A 27,716-nucleotide genomic window follows, 5' to 3' on the forward strand; every position below is an offset into this window, starting at 1 on the left:
AAGGCAATGACTGAATATGTGTTTGATCATTCTTTACCCAGCACATAATTAAATGTTACTTGTTTTCCAAATGCGAAGCTACTCCCATGTCCCTCAGAATGTGTAAGGAAAGTAAACAAACTTATCTATGAGCGAGCTGGCACAAAAACACAGGACATTTCCCAATCAGCATGTTGGCATTTATTGCACAGGGGAGCCATGTTGGTTGGTGTGATGTCAGAGCTGAAGACTTACAGGTGAGACTACAGAAGAACAGGACCCAATGTAACTAATACGACAAGCTTCTCTCCACATCAGTGATCACTGACACTTTAATCTGTGGGGCCAGGCAGAGACTCATAGCTCAGAATGAAGGTGTGTGTGTGTGTGTGTGCGTGCGTGTGTGTGTGTGTGTGTGTGTGTGTGTGTGTGTGTGTGTGTGTGTGTGTGTGTGTGTGTGTGTGTGTGTGTGTGTGTGTGTGTGTGTGTGTGTGTGTGTGTGTGCGTGTACATGTGTGTTTAGAGATTAGACTGAGGTGAGTTATCATTGTGACGTTCATAATGTGATCCCCCCATCTTCAGACTGGGGTGTATTCAGTGATGTGAAATGTTCTGAACATCGCAGATAGAAATAAAAGGAATAGATCTGACACAATGGCATGACAGACAGTCCTATCTGCTCTGCACAACACAGTCCAATCTGAACGTCACAGTTGAACAAGCCCCTGCTCTGAGTGCCAAAACCAAACGAGGTAGAGGCGTCATGAGCATCGACTGTCTGTGTGCCAACGTCCAAATGAAACATAATCAGAAACAGAATGTCAGAATGTCAGAATGTCATTTGCTATTAAAGAAAGTGGGGAAGGATAATGCCATCTTTCAGAAATAGGAAAGAGAACATGAGGCTAGAGTTGTTTTCATCCTGGCAATGGGCAAATACCTTATGACAGTTCTTGTATGAAAACCAGCCTAAATAATGTTTCTGTGAACTGATGTTACGTTCTGTTCTATTTCGGAGAAATAGCTTCTTGGCAGAGTAGAGTAGGATTACTTATTTATCTGTAGCGGAAGAACAGCACAACATATTTTTAACAGGAAATAGAGAAAGATTAAGCCCATTTAAGGATGCCTCGGATGGGGACAACGATCAGAGCATGGTTGTGTTCTGTGACGTTAGCTAAATGAACCAGAGACAGTAGAAATAGAAATAGAACGAACAGAGCTGATTCTAAATTCTACATGACACAGAATCATCTCCGTTCTAGACAATTAATTTATATCTGAACGTTTTGTAACAACAGAGAGATCAAGGTTCTGATGCTTGTTATCGAAACGAAGTAGCCAAAGATGTCTTGAAAAAAACACTTGGCAGAAGGGGGCGTCTTGCCTTGCTCTATCGTGCCTCAGCATTGAGGGCTGAGGAGACTGATTGACGTGGTTGTGCATGCGGGACACGTCCTACCCTCCTGCTATCCCATCCAGTTAAGCCTCCATTGCCAAAACTCTGGAAATGCTAATGTCTGCCCCCGATGCCAATCACTTCACAGGAGAGAAAACCTGATGGAAGATGCTAAGTGGAAATGGCAGGACCAGGGAAAATGTTTGTACGCAGCATGGCTGGCAAAGAGAGAGAGAGAGAGTGAGAGAGAGAGAATCAAGAGCCCTGAGCACAATCCAATAGGAGACACATTGGGAATGTTAAGGAGAGAAATAGGTAGAAGAGGAGAGAAGAGAAGAGGAGAAGGGAGGAGAAGATAAAGAAGCAGAGGAGAGGGCTCTGGAATTGATTGCCAGACATGATTGTGAATTGGGGGCCGAGAGTTACCGCACACACACAGCAGGACCACTGACCAGATGGAGCCACAGGTCACACACACACGCACGCACACACACACACACGCATGCACGCACGCACACACACACACACACACACACACACACACCTGGTCAGATACAGGGATATAGTCCCATTGCCACAGCTTGCACTGAAAACACATAAACCCTCTGCTGATAGCTCATAGCCTGCCTTGCTAATAACTGTTAATATTGAATGTGGATCAACGGCTGAAAAACATCATTAAAATATCTGATTAACACATAATAACAAGGAAGAGTTGCTGCAAATTGGTTAATCATCGTATTACTAATTTAAACATAACTCCTTGGCTGGTATTATTCAGGGGTAATTTTTATCCACCAGCGTAAAACTAATAGGGCCTAAAAGTGATATGATATTGCAGGCATAGCCTCGCCAACTGAGTGGGAGGATGATAATTGGTTTGCCTGAAGCGTTTTTGCAACACAAAAAAGTGGCAGTGTAGTCGACCCTGTGCGGCGGGCAGGCAGGGCAGCAATGACAACGAACAGGCGATGGTGCAAATGAACTTTGAGAGGCCCCTCATAAAGAGACGTGTGATGCCACGCCAGTGGAACAGGAGGTGGGAGAGAGAGAGAGAGAGAGAGAGCGCCCTCTGTCACTCTCTCCACCTCTACCACTCTCTCCCTCCATCTCTTTCTCTCCCTCCATCTCTTTCTCTCCCTCCATCTCTACCACTCTCTCCCTCCATCTATACCACTCTCTCCCTCCATCTCTTTCTCTCCCTCCATCTCTTTCTCTCCCTCCATCTCTACCACTCTCTCCCTCCATCTATACCACTCTCTCCCTCCATCTCTTTCTCTCATTCCATCTCTTTCTCTCCCACCATCTCTACCACTCTCTCCCTCCATCTCTACCACTCTCTCCCTCCATCTCTACCACTCTCTCTCTCCATCTATACCACTCTCTCTCTCTCCATCTCTACCACTCTCTCCCTCCATCTCTACCACTCTCTCTCTCCATCTATACCACTCTCTCCCTCCATCTCTACCACGCTCTCCATCCATCTCTACCACTCTCTCTCTCCATCTATACCACTCTCTCCCTCCATCTCTACCACGCTCTCCCTCCATCTCTTTCTCTCCCTCCATTACCACTCTCTCCCTCCATCTCTACCACTCTCTCCCTCCATCTCTACCACTCTCTCCCTCCATCTCTACCACTCTCTCCCTCCATCTCTACCACTCTCTCTCTCCATCTATACCACTCTCTCTCTCTCCATCTATACCACTCTCTCTCTCCATCTCTACCACTCTCTCCCTCCATCTCTACCACTCTCTCTCTCCATCTATACCACTCTCTCCCTCCATCTCTACCACGCTCTCCCTGCATCTCTTTCTCTTCCTCCATCTCTTTCTCTCCCACCATCTCTTTCTCTCCCTCCATCTATACCACTCTCTCTCTCCATCTCTACCACTCTCTCCCTCCATCTCTACCACTCTCTCTCTCCATCTATACCACTCTCTCCCTCCATCTCTACCACGCTTTCCCTCCATCTATACCACTCTCTCCCTCCATCTCTTTCTCTCATTCCATCTCTTTCTCTCCCACCATCTCTACCACTCTCTCCCTCCATCTCTACCACTCTCTCCCTCCATCTCTACCACTCTCTCCCTCCATCTCTACCACTCTCTCTCTCCATCTATACCACTCTCTCTCTCTCCATCTCTACCACTCTCTCCCTCCATCTCTACCACTCTCTCCCTCCATCTATACCACTCTCTCCCTCCATCTCCTTTCATCTCTACCACTCTCTCCCTACATCTCTACCACTCGCTCCCTCCATCTCTACCACTCTCTCCCTCCATCTCTTTCTCTCCATCCATCTCTACCACTCTCTCCCTCCATCTCTACCACTCTCTCCCTACATCTCTACCACTCTCTCCCTCCATCTCTACCACTCTCTCCCTCCATCTCTACCACTCTCTCCCTCCATCTCTCTCTCCATCCATCTCTACCACTCTCTCCCTCCATCTATACCATTCTCTCCCTCCATCTATACCACTCTCTCCCTCCATCTCTACCACGCTCTCCCTCCATCTCTTTTTCTCCATCTGTCATAAAACTGAGCGTAGCCCTCGGCTGTTGGAACACGGCAGAATCATGCACACAACTGTGCTGTTATAACACGATTTATCAAAGTAGAACTGAATTATTATTATGACTAGGTCAGTTATACACTACGGTATGTTGGAGTGATGTCCCATCAACTTCTCCATGTAAAATTCATATTGTGTTATTACTGTAATCATTCTGAACACGATGCGCTGTAGAATAATTGCGTTGACGGCAGATCAGATAGATGTATGTCTTTATCCTTCTTTATCCATGTCTATGTCTGACCTTCTGTGTAGGAATAATACTACATTGCAGTAAGCTGTGAAGGAACTGAAGCACAGAATTATCACGTTTGGCATTCCATTGGTGCCTCATCAGGAATACAAACCACTAGACAGGGTCTTCACAACAGACGCAGGGGGACAGGATCCATGTTAGTCCATCATCTAGCCCAGGATGTGTGTGTGTGTGTGTGTGTGTGTGTGTGTGTGTGTGTGTGTGTGTGTGTGTGTGTGTGTGTGTGTGTGTGTGTGTGTGTGTGTGTGTGTGTGTGTGTGTGTGTGTGTGTGTGTGAGATGGGCCAATCTCTGCTGGTTGACAATGAATAGGATGACATATTGCTCATACAGCAGCACCCGACACTTAAGTGGCACTAAGAGACATTATTATATGGCATGATAATAATCTGTCTTAAAAGTGTCCCTCAGAATGATGAGAGTAATAATAACAATCTATGGCTGCAATGTTGCTTGACAGTGACACACACACACTCTCTCTCTCTCTCACACACACACACTCTCTCGCTCTCTCCTTCTCTCTCTCTCACACACTCTCTCTCTCTCTCACACTCTCTGTCTCTCTCTCTCGCTCTCACACACGCACGCACGCACGCACGCACGCACGCACGCACGCACGCACGCACGCACGCACGCACGCACACACACACACACACACACACACACACACACACACACACACACACACACACACACACACACACACACACACACACACTTTGCATACACATTTAATCTAAATGCCTGAGGACAAGTAGCACACTCATGCTAAAGAGAGCATCGCTTCATAAATGTAGCCTTTTTCACTAGTCCTGCTGAATTACTTTGACCAATGTCCAGGAAAATGGCTTGCTCTCTCTGTATACACTTATTCACATATTTTAACGTCAACCCACCCTGGGGGATAAAATAAGGTCTGTCTATCTTTAAAGGTCTAATGTTGTTAGAATATACTAAGGATGTTTGGAAGGAGAGTGAGGACATGGTTTGGAGCAGTAACTTGGAGAGAGGAGGATTGGAATGTATTGGCTGTGTCTGGAGCAAAGCAATGGGGCGACATCATCATAGAGAAATAGCCTCTATGAGTAGTGGCTATTTAAAGGGGGAATCTGGATTTTCTCCAACGAGGATAAAATACCTCATCCTAGCTGTTCAGTGGTCTGATTAATGGTCTGACATACAAACTCAGGATTGTGGCTTTAAAAAAAAGCGAACGAGTCCTTTAAATATTATCTGATGTGTAGTCTTTCATCGAGGCAAAGTGTTGTGACCTTACCTCAGATAGCCCATTTCCTGATTACAATACAGAATCACTTATAGACCACATCACAACAAGATTGGCCTAGCGCCATTTTTCATCCTTGGACTAAACATTACTGACAACAATGTTGATGAGTAATGAAAACCCCTCAACAGGGAATTAAAGGTATAGTTAATCTGTAATTAATCAGGCCTGTTTTGAGCCAATTTACCACTAGGACAAAACGACCTTGCTGTGGCTGGCCAGTGAGCGGTGACGCCCCCCTCAGTTGCTAGTTTAGCCCATTAGCTCTCTCCTCCAAACAGCTAGTTCAGATAATAAATTACTTTCCTCCACAGTGTTCTCACGGGACCCTCTCCCTATGAATTTAGATTGAAGTCAGCAGGCCAGGTTTATAACCGGGGAAATAGGCCAATAATGACCCACGTGACAAGCCGCGCTCCTTCAGAGGGTGACGCTAATTACGTATGCTGCTCGTTTAATGTAAATTATCATTATGGGTTGGGCAGGGAAGGGCATCATGGGGAAATAGCAGCACAACTCACCAGACTGGGACCGTGGCCCTGTCACAACACATTAACATTACCTAACATTAGACACTGTGACCAAGAACTTGGAGTAAACATCCACAAACACATACACACTCTCACCTTCACGCACATACACACGCCTCAACCCGTGTTTAACGACAGACAGGTAGGAAAGTTCAGCCCTATCAATCCCTATTGGAGTAATATCACGTCTTAGAAATACTCTCCAACTCTGTCTCACTCTATTGCTATTTGTACGGAGTCTAATCCAATAGTGTGAGACCTGAAACTCTATCCTATGGAGATACAGAATAAAGGTTGTCTTCAATGCACCATAGGACCAGCACTCAGATTGAGGATCCAATCCGAAATGCCACCCTATTGCCTATATAATGCACTACTTTGGACCAGGGCCCATTGGGGACTCCACAGGGAATAGGGTGCCATAGAGGATGCAACCAGGGCCCATTGGGGACTCCACAGGGAATAGGGTGCCATAGAGGATGCAACCAGGGCCCATTGGGGACTCCACAGGGAATAGGGTGCCATAGAGGATGCAACCAGGGCCCATTGGGGACTCCACAGGGAATAGGGTGCCATAGAGGATGCAACCAGGGCCCATTGGGGACTCCACAGGGAATAGGGTGCCATAGAGGATGCAGCCAGGGCCCATTGGGGACCCACAGGGAATATAGGGTGCCATATAGGATGCAACCAGGGCCCATTCGGGACCCACAGGGAATATAGGGTGCCATATAGGATGCAACCAGGGCCCATTCGGGACTCCACAGGGAATAGGGTGCCATAGAGGATGCAGCCAGGGCCCATTGGGGACTCCACAGGGAATAGGGTGCCATAGAGGATGCAGCCAGGGCCCATTGGGGACCCACAGGGAATAGGGTGCCATAGAGGATGCAACCAGGGCCCATTGGGGACTCCACAGGGAATAGGGTGCCATAGAGGATGCAGCCAGGGCCCATTGGGGACCCACAGGGAATAGGGTGCCATAGAGGATGCAACCAGGGCCCATTGGGGACTCCACAGGGAATAGGGTGCCATAGAGGATGCAGCCAGGGCCCATTGGGGACCCACAGGGAATAGGGTGCCATAGAGGATGCAGCCTAGCCTTCAGTTCCTCAGTCTACTGTATCACTCTCCCAAAGGAAACAGCCTTTATGATGATGAATGCTGCAAGGCAAGTGCATTGGAGCCAGTCCAGTGAAAGTGAACCTGTCTTATTAATAAACAAGCTTGGAAACGTATCCTGAAGGAATACATATCTGGAATACCAGAGGGCTTACTGTGTATATAGGTAGAAAAAAAGTATATAGGTCGTTTTATATACAATGACCTAAAATGGAATTCTTCAGTATGATGTTTTTATTACTGCTTATTAAGCGCTGTATAACATTCCTTTTATGGAGAGAGACAAAAAATGACAGCTGCACCAGATAAGGTAGATTTCAATCTCAGGAACATTCTTTAGATTGGGCACTTTTCTCCTTTCCAAATATTTCACCGGATTCGTGTTTGGACATGAACCACCCGGCAAGGTAGGTGCTGTCACCGTGATATCAGCTCATTGAGAGGGAAATCCAAGCAACTGACTTTGCAAAGAAAGTAGGCTGCTGGCTACTCGGTTTTTGCAAATGTAGGCCTAAACAGCGAAACACTGTGTATTACCAAAGATGGTTAAGAAACTCTGTGGTATTCGGCCTACGTACTAACATAGACCTAGTAGAACCACATAAAGAATGCCAAACAAAAAGCATCAGCGAAAACATTACAAACATATATTAATGTTCATTTCTTATATATATAAAAGTACACCATTCAGTCGAGATAAACAATGTTATTTTTTATGAAAATAAGGGAGAAGAAAATAGATTACACTGGTATAGGTCTATTCCTTCCACTGTATGTCAAGTGCGACTACAGCCCGAATCGTTTCAGCACATCAGCAACGTTTCAATCTATGCATTGCAAACTCGTATGCTCACTATGTGGAAGTCGCGTTCATGGAATTAGGAATCAATAGCATCTCCGTGGTCACATTAACCTCTTTAAAAACTCGCTCAGAGTTTATGAGAGCAACACCTTCTCCACATTCCACAATCACCAACGCAATTTGAACACTTCCAAAACAATATAATTGATCATGTTTTTTTTTAACAAAAAAAAATGAAATATAGACTATTGAACCATGTTTGTAGATGTGTGCACTTACCTGCCGTCATTCTCAGCACTTGCCCCTAAACAGAAACCGTACAACACCATCAACTTTATCCATAATTCCATGGTTAGGGGAATGAGCGCACACCGCGCTTGCACTCCTAAAATCCAAGTGAAACGTCGGACTGTACACTGCAGTGTTCAATCGTTAAAACGAAACGAAACAGTGGAGATTTGTTCCCTCCCAACGTTAAACACGCACTGGCATGAGAGGAGATTCGCTGTTGTCCTTCAAACGGACCCCGATCCTTTAAAATGTTTCGGAGGTGCAGCAAAGGCAGTGGGAGAAACCAGCCCGTTGCTTCCTCGAGAAGTGACCCAGCGCGTGTGGAGCGGAGTGCACTCTGCTGGTGTTAAATGGACCCCGCAGGTTCCTTCTCTCTCCGTCTCTCCGAACAAGTTCACTGGGCTGCTACCCAATGAAAACGCATCAGCGCAGTCGGAGCGCGCACTGATCGTCAGCAAGACTGTTGTGTATACACTTTGTCGTGGTATAGAGCTGTGCCACTTTGCGCAGTGGTAGGCTGGAAATCCATAGATAAAAAAATAAAATAAAAATGCAAATTAGCGACGGTCTATTTATTCATTAATTTGGGAGTCCCATTGAGACCAGGATCTCTTTCACGAGGGAGCCTTTCCATGTGTGATATAGGTTGCACTCACGCACTGGCTGTGCATACTTTGGATGGCTTAATTAATTGCATAGCCTGCTCAGACATGCAGTACCATCGCCCACCCAGTAATGAGGAGTTCTAGCCTCCTGCCTACACACCATGTACAGATTTTACAGTACAAAACGTACTTTAGGACTAACTTCTGAGGGAACCCAAAGGTATCATCATATTTGCCCATATATACACAGATTGTGCTTTAGCGGATACACGTTAAAAATGTCTCAGATAATAAATCACTGCAAATCCACCCGTCCTTCAGTGACATCATCCCTGAATTGAACTCCCAGGCTAGATATTTGGCTCAAAATTATAAATGTATTTATAAAGACAGTTCAATTCACTTTTGTACATAGTCAATCATAATTAATCACAGAAGTACATAGTTATAAAGGATTATATATATACGATCGGGCCGAGTTAAAACCTACACTCAGAATAAAAGGTTCTGGATAGAACCAAAAGGGTTCTATTGGTTGCTTCATATATGGCAACCCTAAAAGGTTCTGTGTAGAAGCCTTTTGTAGTCTGTTGATCAGACCCTATTGGGTTCTTCTTCACTGAACCAAAATTGGTTCCATATAGAACCCTTGTGTTCCATATAGGGTTTTATATGGAACCAATTTAGTGTCTATACTGAACTATAAACGCAACATGCAACAATATCAACGATTTTACTGAGTTACAGTTCATATAAGGAAATCAGTTAATTGAAATCAATTCATTAGGCCCTGATCTATGGATTTCACATGACTGAACAGGGGCGCAGCCCACTGGGGATCCAGGCCCAGCCAATCAGAATGAGTTTTACCCATGACAGCCAATCAGAATGAGTTTTTACCCATGAAAGGGCTTTATTTCAGACAGAAATACTCCTCAGTTTCATCAGCTGTCAGGGTGGCTGGTCTGAAGAAGACGGATGTGGAGGTCCTGGGCTGGCGTGGTTACATGTGGTCTGCGGTTGTGAGGCAAGTTGGACCTACTGCCAAATTCTCAGAGGCAGTTTATGGTAGAGAAATTAGCATTCAATTCTCTGGCAACAGCTCTGGGCACATTCCTGCAGTCATCATTCCAATTGCATGCTCCCGAAAAATTTGTGACATCTGTGGCATTGTGTTGTGAGACAAAACGCCACATTTTAGAGTGGCCTTTTACTCTCCCCAGCACAAGGTGCACCTGTGTAATATGCCACACCTGTCAAGTGGATCTTGGCAAAGGAGAAATGCTCACTAACAGGGATGTAAACAAATTGTGCACACAATTTGAGAGAAAAAAGGCTTTATGTGTGTATGGAATATTTCTGGCATAATTTATTTCAGCTCATGAAACATTGGACCAACACTTTACATGTTGCGTTGATATTTTTGTTTAGTAATATATATATATATATATATATATGAGAGAGAGAGAGAACCTTTCGGGGTGCCATATATGAAGCAAGCATAGAACCCTTTTTGGTTCTATCCAGAACCTTTTTTTAGGCAACAGTAAAAAATATTATGTTGGAGGCTTGAAATACCCGCCAATATGACCATTACGTGCAGTGGCCGTAGATACAAGTTGTTTTTGAAATAGGTCACTGTATACCTCCATTAATTATATATTAATTAGATGGGTACTGTAGTAGTTACAGAACATCCAATATATACAGTGCATTCTGAAAATATTCAGAACCCTTGACATTTTCTACATTTTGTTATAGCCTTATTCTAAAAAATGTTTTTTTCTCTCATCAATCTATACACAATAACCCATAATGACAAAGGCAAAACAGGTTTTTATACATTTTCTACAATGTAGAATAATAGTGAAGACATTCTATGAAATAAGACATACAGATTCATGTAGTAACCAAAAAAGTGTCAAATCAAAATATATTTTATATTTGAAATTTTTCAAAGTAGCCACCCTTTGCCTTGATGACAGCTTTGCACACTCTTTGTATTCTCTCACCCAGTTTCATGAGGTAGTCACCTGGAATGCATTTCAATTAACAGGTGTGCCTTGTTAAAAGTTAATTTGTGTAATTTCTATCCTTCCGAATACGTTTGAGCCAATCAGTTGTTTAGTGACAAGGTGGGGGTGGTATACAGAAGATAGCCCTATTTGGTAAAATACCAAGTCCATTTTATGGCAAAAACAGCTCAAATAAGCAAAGAGAAATGACAGTTGATCATTACTTTAAGACATGAAGTGTAGTCGCAAAAACCCTCAAGTGCTATGATGAAACTCACGAGGACCGCCACAGGATAGGAAGACCCGGAGTTACCTCTGCTGCAGAGGATAAGTTCATTAGATTTACCAGCCTCAGAAATTGCAGCCCAAATAAATGCTTGACAGAGTTTAAGTAACAGACACATCTCAACATCAACTGTTCAGAAGAGATGGTAGTATTGCTGCAAAGAACCCACTAATAAAGGACACCAATAAGAAGAAGAGACTTGCTTGGGCCAAGAAACACGAGCAATGGACATTAGACCGGTGGAAATTTGTCCTTTGGTCTGGAGTCCAAAATTGAGATTTTTGGTTCCAATGTCTTTGTGAGACGCAGAGTAGGTGAATGGATGAGCTCCGCATGTATATTTCACACCGTAAAGCATGGAGGAGGAGGTGGTATGGTGTGGGGGTACTTTGCTGGTGACACAGTCTGTGATTTATTTAGAATTCAAGGCACACTTCACCAGGATAGCTACCACAGCATACTGCAGCAATACGCCACCCCATCAGGTTTGGGCTTAGTGAGACTTTTAGGATTGCACATTTTGGGGATTATTCAGAGGTGGAGACTTTCCGTAGGAAATTAACAGGAATATGGAAATTAACGGGAATATATGCAAATTAATATTAATAACATTTAAATGTAGATGCTTTTTTGCATTGGATGTTTACCATATCATATGGAGACAGAAACAAACATTTTAGCTTATTATAAGTAGACATACTTGCAAATGATTAAATCCTTCCAATAGAACAAAATAATAATAATTTAGTTACAATTTTAACTTTAATTAAATGAGTTGACTGTTCACATGGCATGATTTCACTAAACAACAAAAGGGAAGAATGAATGATCCCCAATGATCCATCGCATCTCCCAAAAACATTTTCAACATACATCTGTAAAATGAGTATAGAAACTAAAGCTTTGGTTGTCTTCCTCTCAGGCTTCCATGTCTTCTCCCTGGACCTCCTCAATGTCCAACTCTTGAACATCAAATTCTGAGTCCTCATCTTCACTGTCACTTTCCAACCTTTTGATTTACCTTTATTTAACTAGGCAAGTCAGTTAAGAACAAATTCTTATTTTCAATGACGGCCTAGGAACAGTGGGTTAACTGCCTGTTCAGGGGCAGAACGACAGATTTGTGCCTTGTCAGTGCGGGGGTTTGAACTTGCAACCTTCCGGTTACTAGTCCAACACTCTAACCACTAGGCTACCCTGCCGCCCTTGTTCAGGATGGCTCGTTGTATTGGTCAACCTGTTGCATGCTTTGGTGTGTGCGTTCCCAAACAAGGACCAGTTGCGCTCTGAGGCGGCCTATGTTAGTGGGATTTGGAGGATGATGGAGGCAACAGGGGAAAGAGCCTCAGATCCACAAATTCCCTTCCACCAGGTGGCTGATGAGATATGTTGGCACGACTACAATATTGCATCTCCATCCCAAAGCCCTTGCTTGGAAGTGTATTTTGCCAGACTACCAAGAACCTTGTCCTCATCCAGGCCAAGGTGGCGAGACACGGTAGTGATACCCGAGCTGACAAGGTACAAATCTGTCGTTCTGCCCCTGAACAGGCAGTTATCCCACTGTCATTGGCTGTCATTGAAAATAAGAATTTGTTCTTATTAACTGACTTGTCTAGTTAAATGAAGGTAAAAATAAATGTAAAAAACTCAGGGCCTCTTTGCTTGACATCATGGGAAAATCAAAAGAAATCAGCCAAGACCTCTGAAAAAATTGTAGACCTCCACAAGTCTGGTTCATCCTTGGGAGCAATTTCCAAATGCCTGAAGGTACCATGTTAATCTGTACAAACAATAGTACGCAAGTATAAACACCATGGGATCACGCAGCCGTCATACCGCTCAGGAAGGAGACGCGTTCTGTCTCCTAGAGATGAACGTACTTTGGTGCGAAAAGTGCAAATCAATCCCAGAACAGCAAAGGATCTTGTGAAGATGCCGGAGGAAACAGGTACAAAAGTATCTATAGCCACAGTAAAACGAGTCCTATATTGACAAAACCTGCAAGGAAAAAGCAACTGCTCCAAAACCACCATTAAAAATGCTAAACTACGGTTTGCAACTCCACATAGGGACAAAGATCGTACTTTTTGGACTAATGTCCTCTGGTCTGATGAAACAAAAATAGAACTGTTTGGCCACAATGGCCATTGATCTGTTTGGAAAAAGAGGGAAGCTGAAGAACACCATCCCAACCGTGAAGCACGGGGGTGGCAGCATCATGTTGTGGGGGTGCTTTGCTGCAGGAGGGACCGGTGCACTTCAAAAATAGATGGACTCATGAGGAAGGAAAATAGCAATATATTGAAGCAACATCTCAAGACATCAGTCAGGAAGTTCAAGCTTGGTCACAAATGGGTCTTCTAAATGGACAATGACCCCAAGCATACTTCTGAAGTTGTGGCAAAATGGCTTAAGGAAGCCTTAACAAAGTCAAGGTATTGGAGTGGCCATCACAAAGCCCTGACCTCAATCCTATAGAACATTTGTGGGCAGAACTGAAAAAGCGTGTGTGAGCAAGGAGGCCTACAAACCTGACTCAGTTACACCAGCTCTGTCAGGGAGAATGGGCCAAAATTCACCCAACTTATGGTGGGAAGCTTGTGGAAGGCTACCCGAAACGTTTGACCCAAGTTAAACAATTTAAAGGCAATGCTACCAAATACTAACTGAGTGTGAGTAAACTTTTGACCCACTGGGAATGTGATGAAAGAAATAAAAGCTGAAATAAATCACTCTACTATTATTCTGACATTCGTAAAATAAAGTGGTGATCCTAACTGACCTAAGACAGGGAATTTTACTAGGATTAAATGTCAGGAATTGTGAAACTGAGTTGAAATGTATTTGGCTAAAGTGTATGTAAACCTCAGACTTCAACTGTATGATTTGGCACATTATTTCCAAATGTGCACAGCTTTTCCTTCTACATTAGCTGCAGTGAAATGTCTCCACGCATCAGATAGTGCCCGTGACATTTTCCTGTAAAAATTAGAAGAAATGTTTTTTATACAATTCCCTGTACAGATAAATAGTTAAGCAGTTAGTTTAAAACAACTAATTTGTAAGATACATGTTTTAAAATGAAACATGTATGGAAACATGTAAATTAACACTCCTCAGATAGCAGGCTCAAGCAAGCTAAAACCCACACAAGAATGCAAAAACTAACTAGCAGAAATGGTTAACAAGTTAGAACTGATTTAAAACACACTTTTCTGTAGACTACTGTTTACATGTCATATAAAATATATTCACCCCATCCAGTACTGTAATCAAAACTTACCAGAAAGCATGTAGTCCTTGGCTCAGACAGTGTAGTATTGTGGACTCAAATGCATCATTAGTGTGCAAGTCTTGAGAATCAGCTGTACATGCAATGGAAGAATGCACTGCACATGTGATGGAAGAATGCACTGTGCATGCAGAGGGTTGCATCTCCATTGAATTGGGGATAGTTTAACCAAAATATGCCACAAGACCAGGAATTGCCTTATGTGTATCCCACAAAAATGGTTCACTGTTATAAGCTAACTTTTTTGAATTTAAGCAAAATTCCCCAAATTCCCGGGCTCAACTTCCCATTGAAAATTACCGGAAAGTTTTCGACCCTTTGCAACCCTAGGGACTATAACTTGTTTTTCAACAGGACAATGACCCAACACACCTTCAGGCTGTGTAAGGGCTATTTTACCAAGAAGGAGAGTGATGGAGTGCTGCATCAGATGATTTGGCCTCCACAATCCCCTGACCTCAACCAAATTGAGATGGTTTGGGATGAGTCGGACCGCAGAGTGAAGGAAAAGCAGCCAACAAGTGCTCAGCATATGTGGGAACTTCTTCAAGACTGTTGGAAAAGCATTCCAGGTGAAACTGGTTGAGAAAATGCCAAGAGTGTGCAAAGCTGTCATTTGAAGAATCTCAGATATAAAATACATTTACATTTGTTTAGCAGTTTTTTGGTTACCACATGATTCCATTTGTGTTATTTCATAGTTTTGATCTCATCACTATTATTCTACAATGTAGAAAATAGTAAAAAAAAAAAAAAAAAATGAGTATGTGTTCTACAATGTTTGAGCAGTAGTGTATGTAAATGGTTTTATAAGAAAACACTCAAGTGACTTGAAACCAAAGGTACATCTCTGTGTGATTTATTTCTATATTTCCCCCTTTCAGGGGTATAACACTTGCCCGCGATGGGGTGATTGAATGTTGTGTATTTGTTCGTAAAGTTGGGTGGGTACATTGGCCACATCTGTAATTACCATCCCGCAAATTGTCTAGGAAGGTGCTACTTGGCACCGGTGGAATATCCATAACCTACAAAGGTCTGGTCAGTGCTCAAGATGTACCAGTGTTTATGTGGTCAAACTGTTAGCCAAGTGAGGAGTATTGAAGAAAGCAAAGGACTTGTTGGTCAGGCGGGGTGGGGAGGTTTGGAAGTGAGGCTGTCATCTTGGGTCATATTTTTGTAACTGTCCAGTGCGTCATGCAGCAAAAACTCTGGGCAACACCGTTGTCTGAAGCGCTCATCCAGACAGTACGCTTGTCATATTCACTCTGTGTACTACAGATCCTGCATATGTGACTGTATTGGCTGATAGGAGACTCTTTTTCAGGGGTGTAGGGTGGAAGCTGTTTCCGCGTAACAGGGAATTCCTGTCCGTCGGCTTCCTGTATAGGTCCGTGCTAAAGCCACCCCCTCCCCCTTTGTCAAAATGTCCAGAAAACGTGTTACATCTGCATGAAAGGTGAGAGTGAATTTCAGATGCTCACTGTTTGTATTAATGAAGGAGTGGAATTGATGAAGTTCCTCTGCTGTGCCCTGGAATAGAAGAGATGTGTCATCAATGAAGCATTTCCAGAGCTTGATTTGGCCCAAGAATGGACTGTCAGGGCTGAAAATAACAATAATTCTCAAACAACCCCACATACAGATGGGCATAGTTCGGTGCCATTTTACTACCCACAGCAGTTCCCTTTTGTTGAATGAACATTTCATTTTCAAACATGAAAAAGTTCAGTCAGAATAATCTCAGCAAGTTCAACAATACAGTTAGTGCTAGGGAGTGTACCACTGGGTCGTCGACTAAGACAGTGTGCCACTGGGTCGTCGACTAAGGCAGTGTGCCACTGGGTCGTCGACTAAGGCAGTGTGCCACTGGGTCGTCGACTAAGACAGTGTGCCACTGGGTCGTCGACTAAGACAGTGTGCCACTGGGTCGTCGACTAAGACAGTGTGCCACTGGGTCGTCGACTAAGACAGTGTGCCACCACTAAGACAGTGGTCGACTAAGACAGTGTGCCACTGGGTCGTCGACTAAGACAGTGTGCCACTGGGTCGTCGACTAAGACAGTGTACCACTGGGTCGTCGACTAAGACAGTGTACCACTGGGTCATCGACTAAGACAGTGTACCACTGGGTCGTCGACTAAGACAGTGTGCCACTGGGTCGTTGACTAAGACAGTGTGCCAGAGCTTCCATGGCTTCTAGGCCTGCCTGGTGGGGGATGCTTGTATAGAGTGATTCAACATCAAATGAGCCATAAGCATCTCCCGATCAATATTGTCCATTCTTTTCATGGTGTTAATCATGTCCATATAATCACATACATATGCATCTTTTTTCAACAATCTGCAGTATGTTTCTTGGGAGGATTTCTGTATCTTTTGACCAATTACCGCTTACAAAAATGTACCATAGTAGTACAATGAAAAAAACACAATGGTACTATTATGGTTGTGCGTTACCATGGTAGAATGTATAATGCAGGTTAAATCCATGGTATTTCCATTATCCATTGTCTACATGATGAAATACCATGGGATTATTTAGGTGCTTGGTGGTACCATCATATTTCAAGGCTAAAAACATGGTACATTTCCATGATTCAAACTATACCATGGTATACATGGAAGTACCATTGTAGCACCATGGTACATTTTTGGATCTAGATCAGAGGTTTCGACAATAATTGGGCAAAAGAGCAGAATTGGGCTGCCCGTTTAAACAAAGTCTACGTATCCCACTGTCATTTGTAGTCACAGGTGCTGCTCCACTGTTTTTCATATCATCACGGTTGCTTGTTAGTTGAATTATAGCCTAGGCAGCTGTTTTAAATTATTTAGAGAGGAGGAGAACATGTTTTACCAAGCAATTTTATTTGAAATAGACCATCATTTTGATCCAATATCAATGTTGTAATGATCCTTGCTTTTTCAGCCACATAACAATTCCCACAAAGTGGATTTTCCCTATTGGTGCAATGTGTAGGGTGTTTGCCTTTCACACCAGCGACGCAGGTCCGCTTCCCCGCCCCAACGATTGGGGAAGGTAAAATCGCTTTATGAGACATGTTACAATTCCCACAAAGTGGGTTAAACCTATTGGCACAATGCGTAGGGTGACTTCCTTTCACGCCAGCGGCCTGGATTCTCTTCCATGCCCTGCCGTTCGCTACAATATCATTGCAGAACATCTCTTGACTATGACCCAGATCGAAAGTACCGTCAGCTGTTGTAATAACTTGATCTGTTATTCAAATAAACATTGTTGAACATGTAACCAAAACAAATGGTTCATGTCATTCAAACCCAGAGAGTCTGTGTGGATGGTTCAACCATAGGGTCCAGTTAGTGGATAATATGGCCCAATACCAAAACAACCCCTAGAGTCTAGACCAGGGATACTCCACTCTCTCCTACAAGGTCTGGACCCTGCTGCTTTTCTGTTCTACCTGATAATGAACTCCACCCACCTGGTGTTCCAGGTCTAAATCAGTCCCTGATTAAGGGGAACAATGAAAACAGGCAGTGGAAATGGCTTCGAGTTCCAGAGTTGAGTTTGAGGGGTGTAGACCATATGCCCTTTTGGAGATCTGAGAGGATTTGATGGGTGTATGCAATATATAAAAAGTGATGCAATCAGCTTGCTATTTCCACATTGATTACTAGTCCTCCACTCTCTCCCACATACACTTGTTTACATGTCTGTAAAGCTTCCCTCTGCATTTGGCTCTTTAGTTGAGGGAGTGGTTCAGGTTTTAAATCTGCTGAAGTTCCACTGTCGCTCTTTGAGAGAACACTCATCTGTCAGTTTCTCATTGAAGAGTTGTCTCGTCTTCTGAGCAGTGATGCAGTCACTGGTAGCGTCTGTTTTTCCAGAAGGCATATCAGTAAATAAAATGTTACAATGAGAAAAGAACCTCGTACTGATAGTAGAAAAGGTGCAGCTCCATTCAGCAGGAGATCACTAACACATATCACCGTCCGCATCCAAACTTTCCAAGACATGAAGGTTTTAAAATGATTTCAGACTACCTCTATTTGTCGTAGATATTTTTGATACATGGTGGAATTGGCCCTCTATTGCCCCAGTCCCTGAGTAGGTCATGAATCTTCTGCCTTGCTCTAGCATACAGGAAGACACTGAGGCACTAGGCCTCCCTGAATAAACTCCACAAAAAAATAGTGTGTAGTCTGGTTACATTGAACCCAATTGGTCCCTTTCAATGAAGTAAATCACTAGAAATTCTGATTTGTTTGGTCTCTATTCAAAAAGCAACAACTCACACCTAGATAGGTTAATTACTGGTGCTGGCCTACATTCCATAGAATACAATATATGGACTTGTTACTTTAGAGTTTCTTCCTCTAAAGATAAAAGCCTCTAAAAAACAACCGCAGCTGTGTTTCCATGGTTGGACTGGAACTACTTCCATGCCCATTTTAACAGGAGCTTGTATATCAGTGCCTGCCTCTTCCTCAGTCTCTACACGCCTGCCAGCCCAGCAAGGCCAAATAATAGAACCAAGGACACCGTAAATAAAGCCCTGGTATTTGTCATAGGGGGAAATTCACATCAACAGACCAAATATGGAGCCATAAACTGTTCCACTCTCTATCATAAACATTATGGGGTGTAATGAAATAGGGGAACGTTTATAATCGAAAGGGTTAATAATCAGTGGTTAATAAAATAAACTGCTAAAAGACCACTTAGTTCTAACTTCTAATTTAAACAGAGCGTTTCCGCAACCAATTACTCAACCTTGTCGGTTATGTTGAACGGTGTGGAACGTTTTTAAAACGCCTACAGGACTTTAATGATCCTGAACGAACCCCAGGGTGGCAGGACCTCTGCTGTACTAGAACACAATGATCTATGATGATTAATATACATCCCTCCTACACCAAGCAGAGAGGGCCACAAACAAATAGATTGGAAACGGGAACAAAATCCTCCCAGCAGGCTCATTAACTGCGAAATAAGCTCAAGCTTTGCTTTTACCTTTACACACACACACACATCAGCCAAACCACTCTCTCTGAGCAAATGCACGCACGCACGTACACACACACACACGATACACACCAGCCAAACCACTCTCTCTGAGCAAATGCACGCACGCACGCACACACACACACACACACACACACACACACACACACACACACACACACACACACACACACACACACACACACACACACACACACACACCAGCCAAACCACTCTCTCTGAGCAAATGAACGCACGTACACACAGCCGACAGCCAACACTCTCCATTCCCTTATGAGCGTAGTTGGCTAAGGCCGGTTGCCTCTACCTGCTCGGCACTTCAGTATTCTTCCCTAATGCACGATTAGCCTGGCCATTCCCCCCTACTCTCTCTTGCTGCCTATATGCATTTCCGTCATGCACACTTGGGCAGAGCTGCAGGCGCTGAAGGTCGGGCAGCAGTTAGGGGAAGGCGCCGTTTCCCTTTGAAATAATCCCCATCCCCCTGGATGAGAGCAGTGTCTCTAGCCGTTCACCCCGGGATAGATTGACTCTGCTTGCGGAATGCAGATGAGGAGCTGAAGATTGGACGCCTTGGAAGTGTCAGAACCCTTAGTGGAACAATGAGGCTGGGTGAGATTCCATTCTAGTACCTCCATGTTCTCATCTCAAGCCCTTCCAAGGAATTCTGTAAGGCGTAGGCCCCGGGCGCAACAAATACGGTGCGTGGACCAGAGGAGGATGGTGGGATGAGCTATAGGAGGACGGGCTCATTGTAATGGTTGGAATGGAATAAATTGAACGTTATCAAACATATGGAAACCACGTTTGACTCCGTTCCATATATGCCATTTCAGTTGTTACAATGAGCCCGTCATTCAACAGCTCCTCTGGCATGGACATCACATATAAACTACCAACTGCGAGAATAAACAGCTTTAGGGAGTGTATATATAATATATCATTACAACAAATGGTTTTTGTGGTTTCTCCCTCTACTAGTCTCTAGAAGCAACAGAGTGTACTCCATCCAGCACGCTGACCTTTCCAACAGCCAAGCCTTCATGAAATATTCATAGATGCTGTTGATGTATTAGGATATGCAAAATACGGCCTTTTTTCACTGGCACTCAGCACAAGGCAAAACCATCCTTGAGGAATCATGGTAAATGCTGCATGAGCCCTGTTTGAGAGTTATGCTGACTTTGATCAAATTCTGAACCTTTATATACAAAATGAAATAGAACAAAGAAAAGCATTGAATGTCTCACATGGACGGCCTCCAGATTAGAATGAATCATTTAAAAACTAAGCAGGACAGATGGATTTTTTGAGCAGGTTTTCTTTGGTTTTTCTTCTTGCAATACCTGATTATTGGTTAGGAGGAGACGGGAGACAGCCGAGCACCATTACAGAATCACTATTCATACAATTAGCAAAAAAACGGCATGTGGAAATATGATCCATTTATTTTCCCCCTATTTGAGGTAGGAACATTCATTTTACTTCATGTAAATCCTGTTGGGGCAGACAAGAATGGCCACAATTTTGGCAAAAAATCGAAATGGTAAGAAGCAGGCTTTATGAGTCAACACACTTTTGAAACTGAACTAAACTGTCAATCTAGCTACATAATGCAGTGACCTAAATGTATATCAAATCAACAGTTGCGAGCCCTGATGTGGATGAAGTAATAGAGCAAAGTAAATGGTTCAAAATAAACATTGTACAAGACTTTTGGAATATACTCAAGTTCCAGTGTGTGTATTAATTCAATATCCACATAATTGCCCGCTCATTAAAACTCATTTAAGGGATAAAATAAAGACATTGCTCAGTTCCAATACCCAGAAAACCATTCCAAGAGAACGAAACACTTGGACACCTGCCCCAGATCATCATTAGGGAAAAGGGTCTAAAGGGCTTTTTCTTGATTGTAGGTCAAATATCATCATCATCAATTGAAACAGGGTGATTCATTTTTCTCTGATCTCAAGACAAATGCCTCAACTCCTCCGAGATGATTGATTTTACTTAGTATCTTGGTCCAGCGACTGATGCCTTTTGTTTGTATTCTGTATGCTGTATTCTCAGTTTGAAACTGACTGTATGTTGGGTCCTGTTCTATGTTCTTCTTACAAGTCCTTTCTCCCTGATTCACTTGGTTTTAAGACGTTTTCTCCCGACTGAACACAACCCTGGGTCGTGATCATTAGGGCAAACCGTAGCAAACCATTTTGCAACAACAAACGTAAATCTGTCTTCTTATTGGATAAGTCGAGGTAGTTCCTTTTGTTTTTCAACCTTCCTTTGGGTGCCAACTGAACATGCCTCTGGTTTACTGTGTGGCATAGATGTCCCCTCCAGCCCCGCCTCCAGCCACACCCACCAGCATGTTGTTCTTGGGGGAGCAGCTGTCTGGCTCCATGGTCATCACCCTGACAGAGTACCCATGAGTCTCTGCTGCCCAGGAGCGGTCCAGGTCCACCAGGCCCATGCACTGTTTACCTGGAGGAGAGGGGTCAAAGAGCACAGTGATGATGTCCCTGATTGAACAATAATGGAGTTCCTTTATATTCCACACACTGGCAACTAAGAGGTGAATTGCAGTGCAGAGACACAGTACATAGCTACAACAACTGACAGAAGGTCCCCCGTCTCACAGTAGAATTGTCTTTGTTCTAATCATTCTAAGAATTTGCCTTCATATTACTACGGATAAACAACGTTGAGTCCTTTGTGGATAACACCCTGAGGCCTCTTCTGTACAGTAGCAGCCTTTCATTCAGTTTACTGAGGCGGAATAAGAGATGAAGACATTCCACCAGGATCTGTTCATCTTTCCTTATTTAACCCTCATTCTCAACATTCTACTGCAGACGCTTCCTAGACCGGCCTCTTCAGTACCAACGACTCTCTTCTTGCCGATTAGTACTTTGGGATCAACTTCCACTGGCACTCTCCTATCAAAGCTTGCTTTAAAGGCAAAAGCCCACTAACCACATTACGCTGCTCAGTGGCTCTGAAGCAGACCCAGACAGACAACAAACGCGTCTACAGCACTCAAGAGTCTCAGATGGACCGACGCTCAGATCTGACAGGCTCGGGGAATAAGGAATAAGATCAAAGACGGTAAGTGTGAGTTGAGGAGAGGAAGGGGTGTCATGGTGGCGGAAGCACCCCGCCAGCGGAATATTCCATGACAGGAAGTGTCAGGTAGGGAACATACGAGGGCGGTTCAAAGTGAAAACACAACGGGGAGTACCTTCACTAATTATTCACAAGTATTGAATGTGCTGGTATAGGATATGTTTTGCCTTTAAAATCAAGATGAATAAGATTCTATGGAAAGGGGGCCCTGATCCTAGATCAGCAAGCCTACTCAGAGGCACTTTTTAAATATGGACCCAGGTACTGACGGGAGTATCAGTTTGATGGAGATATACAATAATATCCCCTTTGACTTTGCAGTCAACATGAATCGGCACCATTATGGAAAAAAATGACATTAGTGGCCTGTTTGTGTTAAACACGATACAGAGAGGAAAGCAAGCACCATTATGGAAAAAATGTGGCCTGTTTGTGTTAAAAGGTGCTCATTTATTTGGGGGTCAATCACAATGTGTGTGTGTGTGAGTGACAGTGTGTCACCTATTAAGCGTCGTTCTGAAGGCAGCTGGACAGCTGTCTGGTCTGCGAAGCGGCAGAGGATCATGTGCTCCTAAATGGAGGAGAGCACAGAGATGGAGGGGGAGCAGAGAGAGCGGTGGAGGGAGAGCACAGAGAGCAAGATGGAGGGAGAGCACAGAGATGGAGGGAGAGCAGAGAGAGCGGTGGAGGGAGAGCACAGAGAGAGCAAGATGGAGGGAGAGCACAGAGAGAGAGATGGAGGGAGGGAGAGCACAGAGAGAAAGGTGGAGGGAGAGCACAGAGAGAGAGGTGGAGGAAGAGCACAGAGAGAGGTGGAGGGAGAGAACACAGAGAGGTGGAGGGAGAGCACAGAGAGAGAGGTGGAGGGAGAGCACAGAGAGAGAGGTGGAGGGAGAGCACAGAGAGAGAGGTGGAGGGAGAGCACAGAGAGAGAGGTGGAGGGAGAGCACAGAGAGAGAGGTGGAGGGAGAGCACAGAGAGAGAGGTGGAGGGATAGCACAGAGAGAGAGGTGGAGGGAGAGCACAGAGAGAGAGGTGGAGGGAGAGCACAGAGAGAGAGGTGGAGGGAGAGCACAGAGAGAGAGAATGTTAACTCAAACTCACAGCTACAGCTAAAACTCATCAGCTGACACACCAATATATGCACACGACTAAGTTGCTTTGGAAAAAAGCATCTGCTAAATGGCATAATTATTCAATGTTTTATTTACACAGACTTCAACCAACCACAATGTTCGTTCCAGGTTTTCCTGAAAGTCTCTGTATAAAGCCATACTGTACATCATTAGAGCCACATCTCTGACCTCTGGGAGGATGAGTCTCCTTCCTGCTCTTACCACTTCCTCCTTTTTCTTCCCCAGAAGGTAAAAACACCAAAACCCAGGGAACAGTAGGCATCTTCTCATGTCTTTCTTTATCCACCATCTAGTCATCTTCTACACCTCTTTTTCTACAACCCCCAACCCCAGGAGGACACTAGTTATCCTCTAAGTGATTCCATTCTTCACTGTGGAAGGATCAGGACAGTACCGTCCTAGCCAAGGTTCAACCACTCTGACTCAGCACCAAGCACCAATACCTCACATCATTAGTGTTGTATTACAGCCGCAGAGTGCTATCTGTCATGGCGCTCCGCTGTCAGTGTGTTCAACTAGCTCAGGGGGACGGAGTGCACACCCGAGACTGTGATTGGTTGGTTCACTGTGTTACAGTAGCAGTGAAACGCCATATTGGTTTCTGTTAGGCCAGTGGCTGTGGTGGCGGCTAAGGTTTTAGAGTGAGGTGAAGTGGAAACTCTGAGGACAACTGAAGTTGATTTAAAAAAAAAAAATCTTCATTTTGGCCTTCATCTGGGTTTTAGAGTGGAAATAACGTAGTCGCAATAATACAGCCTCTCTTCGCTAAGACGAGGAGCAAAACACTAAAGGAAGCACCAGATCAATAAAAAAGTGGTCAGAGTAAGCAGATGCTAAGCTACAGGACTGTTTTGCTAGCACAGACTGGAATGTGTTCCGGGATTCCTCCGATGGCATTGAGGATTACACTACATCAGTCGTTGGCTTCATCAATAAGTGCATCGATGACATCGTCCCCACCGTGACCGTACATACACTGTGACCAACCAGAAGCCATGGATTACAGGCAACATCCGCACTGAGTTAAAGGCTAGAGCTGCCGCTTTCAAGGAGCGGGACTCCAACCCGGAAGCTTATAAGAAATCCCGCTATGCCTTAAAACGAACCATCAAACAGGCAAAGCTTCAATACAGGACTAAGATTGAATCATGCAACACCGGCTCTAACGCTCGTCGGATGTGGCAGGGCTTACAAACCATTACAGACTACAAAGGGAAGCAAAGCCAAGTGCTGCCAGTGACACAAGCCTACCAGAGGAGCTAAACTACTTCTATGCTCGCTTCGAGGCAAATAGCACTGAAACATGCATGAGAGCACCAGCTGTTCTGGAAGACTGTGTGATCACGCTCTCCGCAGCCGATGTGAGTAAGACCTATAAACTGGTTAACATTCACATGGCCAGACGGGTTACCAGGACGTGTACTGAGATTTTTATTTTATTTTACCTTTATTTAACCAGGCAAGTCAGTTAAGAACACATTCTTATTTTCAATGACGGCCTGGGAACAGTGGGTTAACTGCCTGTTCAGGGGCAGAACGACAGATTTGTACCTTGTCAGCTCGGGGGTTTGAACTCACAACCTTCCGGTTACTAGTCCAACGCTCTAACCACTAGGCTACGCTGCCGCCCCATCATGCGCTGACCAACTCAGATCATGTGCTGACCAACTGGCAAGTGTCTTCACTGACATTTTCAACCTCTCCCTGCACGAGTCTGTAATACCAACATGTTTTAAGAAGACCACCAACGTGCCTGTGCCCAAGAACACTATGGTAATCTGCTTAAATGACTACCGATCCGTAGCACTCACGTCTGTAACCATGTTACAGTGCTTCGAAAGGCTGATCATGGCTCACATCAACACCATTATTCCAGAAACCCTGGACCCACTCCAATTTGCATTTGCATACCGCTCCAAAAGATCAACAGATGATGCCATCTCTATTGCACTCCACACTGCCCTTTCCGACATGGACAAAAGGAACACCTATGTGAGAATGCTATTCATTGACTACAGCTCAGCGTTCAACACCACAGTGCCCTCAAAGTTCATCAATATGCTAAGGACCCTGGGACTAAACACCTCCCTCTGCAACTGGATCATGGACTTCCTGACGGGTTGCCCCCAGGTGGTAAGGGTAAATAACACATCCGCCATGCTGATCCTCAACACAGGGGCCCCTCAGGGGTGCCTCCTGTACTCCCTGTTCACACATGACTGCACGGCCAGGCACGACTCCCACACCATCATTAAGTTTGCCGATGACACAACAGTGGTAGGTCTGATCACCGACAATGACGAGACAGCCTATAGGGAGGTCAGAGACCTGGCCGTGTGGTGCCAGGACAACAACCTCTCCCAGGACAACAACCTCTCCCTCAAAGTGATCAAGACAAAGGAGATGATTGTGGACTAAAGGAAAAAGAGGGCCGAGCACGCCCCCATTCTCATCGACATGGCTGCAGCGGAGCAGGTTGCGAGCTTCAAGTTCCTTGGTGTCCACATCACCAACAAACTAACATGGTCCAAGCACACCAAGACAGTCATGAAGAGGGCATATCAAAACCTATTCTCCCTCAAGAGACTGAACATATTTGGCATGGGGTCATCCGATCCTCAAAGTTATACAACTGCACCATTGAGAGCATGGTTGCATCACTGCCTGGTACGGCAACTGTTCGGCCTCCGACCGCAAGGCACTACAGAGGGTAGTGGAGTACGGCCCAGTACATCATTGGGGCCAAGCTTCCTGCCATCCAGGACTTCTATACCAGGTGGTGTCAGAAGAAGGCCCTAAAAATTGTCAAAGACTCCAGTCACCCTAGTCATAGACTGTTCTCTCTATTACCACACGGCAAGCGGTACCGGAGCGCCAAGTCTAGGTCCGAGGGGCTTCTAAACAGCATCTACTCCCAAGCCATAAGACTCCTGAACACCTAATCAAATGGCTAGCCAGACTATTTGTATTGACCTCCCCCCCTCTTTTACACCGCTGCTACACTCTTTTATCATCTATGCATAGTCACTTTAATAACTCTACCTACATGTACATATTACCTCAACTAACCAGTGCCCCCGCACATTAACTCTGTACCGATACCCCCCTGTATATAGTCTCACTATTGTTATTTTACTGCTGCTCTTTAGTTACTTGCTACTTTTATTTATTTTTCTTATCTGTATTTTTTTTAAACTGCATTGTTGGTTAGGGGCTTGTAAGTAAGCATTCTGACTAATAAAAAGTGATTTGATTTGACTAAAGGAATTAGTTGAAAATGAAATAGAATAGAATCGTTAATCATATTGTGATGATTCGGCACAGAGGGAGGTTTAGAGAGAGAGAGAACTTGTATGTTAATTGCCGGAAAATGAATCCGGTTGCTTAAAATGGAATATTGATTTCTCTTTCCAGGCTGCAATTACGCGATCAACTATGTGCCAAGTTTCTTTGTCAAAGTTTCTTTCAAACCAGACAGAAAAAACAAGAGATAAATGACACACACGACTTTCCACCACCAAATACCCTAAATTCAGTGCAAAATACACAAGCAGTATTTTAAGATGGGGAGAAAAATGATTCTTTCATCTGTAAACCAAATCTGTTAAGACCTTGGATTTCCTGCAGAGAATAGACCATTACCAAAATATACTGGTAGTAGTCCGTTTTCAGACACATCAACTGCCACGTTCCACTTGTCAAGGCGAGGCCCTATAGCAGGCCTCCGTTGATTAGAGCAGTGAGAGGCCATACATCAGGGATCATTGACGAGATTCAGTCGCGGGATTCTTTTTTTCTTGAGTAGATGGTCAGGGGGCCGGAAGATAATTACACATCATTTGTAGACTGTAAAATGTACTGCAAGAAGCCCAAGTAGATACACTACCGTTCAAAAGTTTGGGGTCACTTAGAAATGTCCTTGTTTTTGAAAGAAAAGCAACATTTTTGTCCATTAAAATAACATCAAATTGATCAGAAATACAGTGTAGACAATGGTAAT

At 44.2% G+C, this 27,716-nt stretch overlaps 2 protein-coding genes across 3 annotated transcripts in view; both read right to left on the reverse strand.

Moving 5' to 3' along the window:
* Nucleotides 1-8,625, reverse strand: part of LOC135507080 (nephronectin-like) — a 60,476-nt gene extending 51,851 nt beyond the window's left edge. Inside the window, 1 exon segment of the mRNA XM_064926618.1 lies at nt 8,228-8,625. Coding sequence (XP_064782690.1) covers nt 8,228-8,298 — 71 coding nt within the window. The 5' untranslated portion in view covers nt 8,299-8,625.
* Nucleotides 8,626-20,881: 12,256 nt separating this feature from the next.
* The window catches only part of gstcd (glutathione S-transferase, C-terminal domain containing), a 58,947-nt gene continuing 52,112 nt past the window's right edge, over nt 20,882-27,716 (reverse strand). For both annotated transcript variants that reach the window (XM_064926621.1, XM_064926620.1), the window contains 2 exons: nt 23,082-23,151; nt 20,882-21,938 (listed from right to left, as the gene is read on the reverse strand). In XM_064926621.1, the coding sequence (XP_064782693.1) occupies nt 21,769-21,938; nt 23,082-23,151 (240 nt within the window). In that variant the 3' untranslated portion in view covers nt 20,882-21,768. The remainder of the gene's footprint in view (nt 21,939-23,081; nt 23,152-27,716) is intronic.

The sequence above is a fragment of the Oncorhynchus masou genome, chromosome 20, assembly GCF_036934945.1.
Source record: "Oncorhynchus masou masou isolate Uvic2021 chromosome 20, UVic_Omas_1.1, whole genome shotgun sequence".
Lineage (NCBI taxonomy): Eukaryota > Metazoa > Chordata > Actinopteri > Salmoniformes > Salmonidae > Oncorhynchus > Oncorhynchus masou.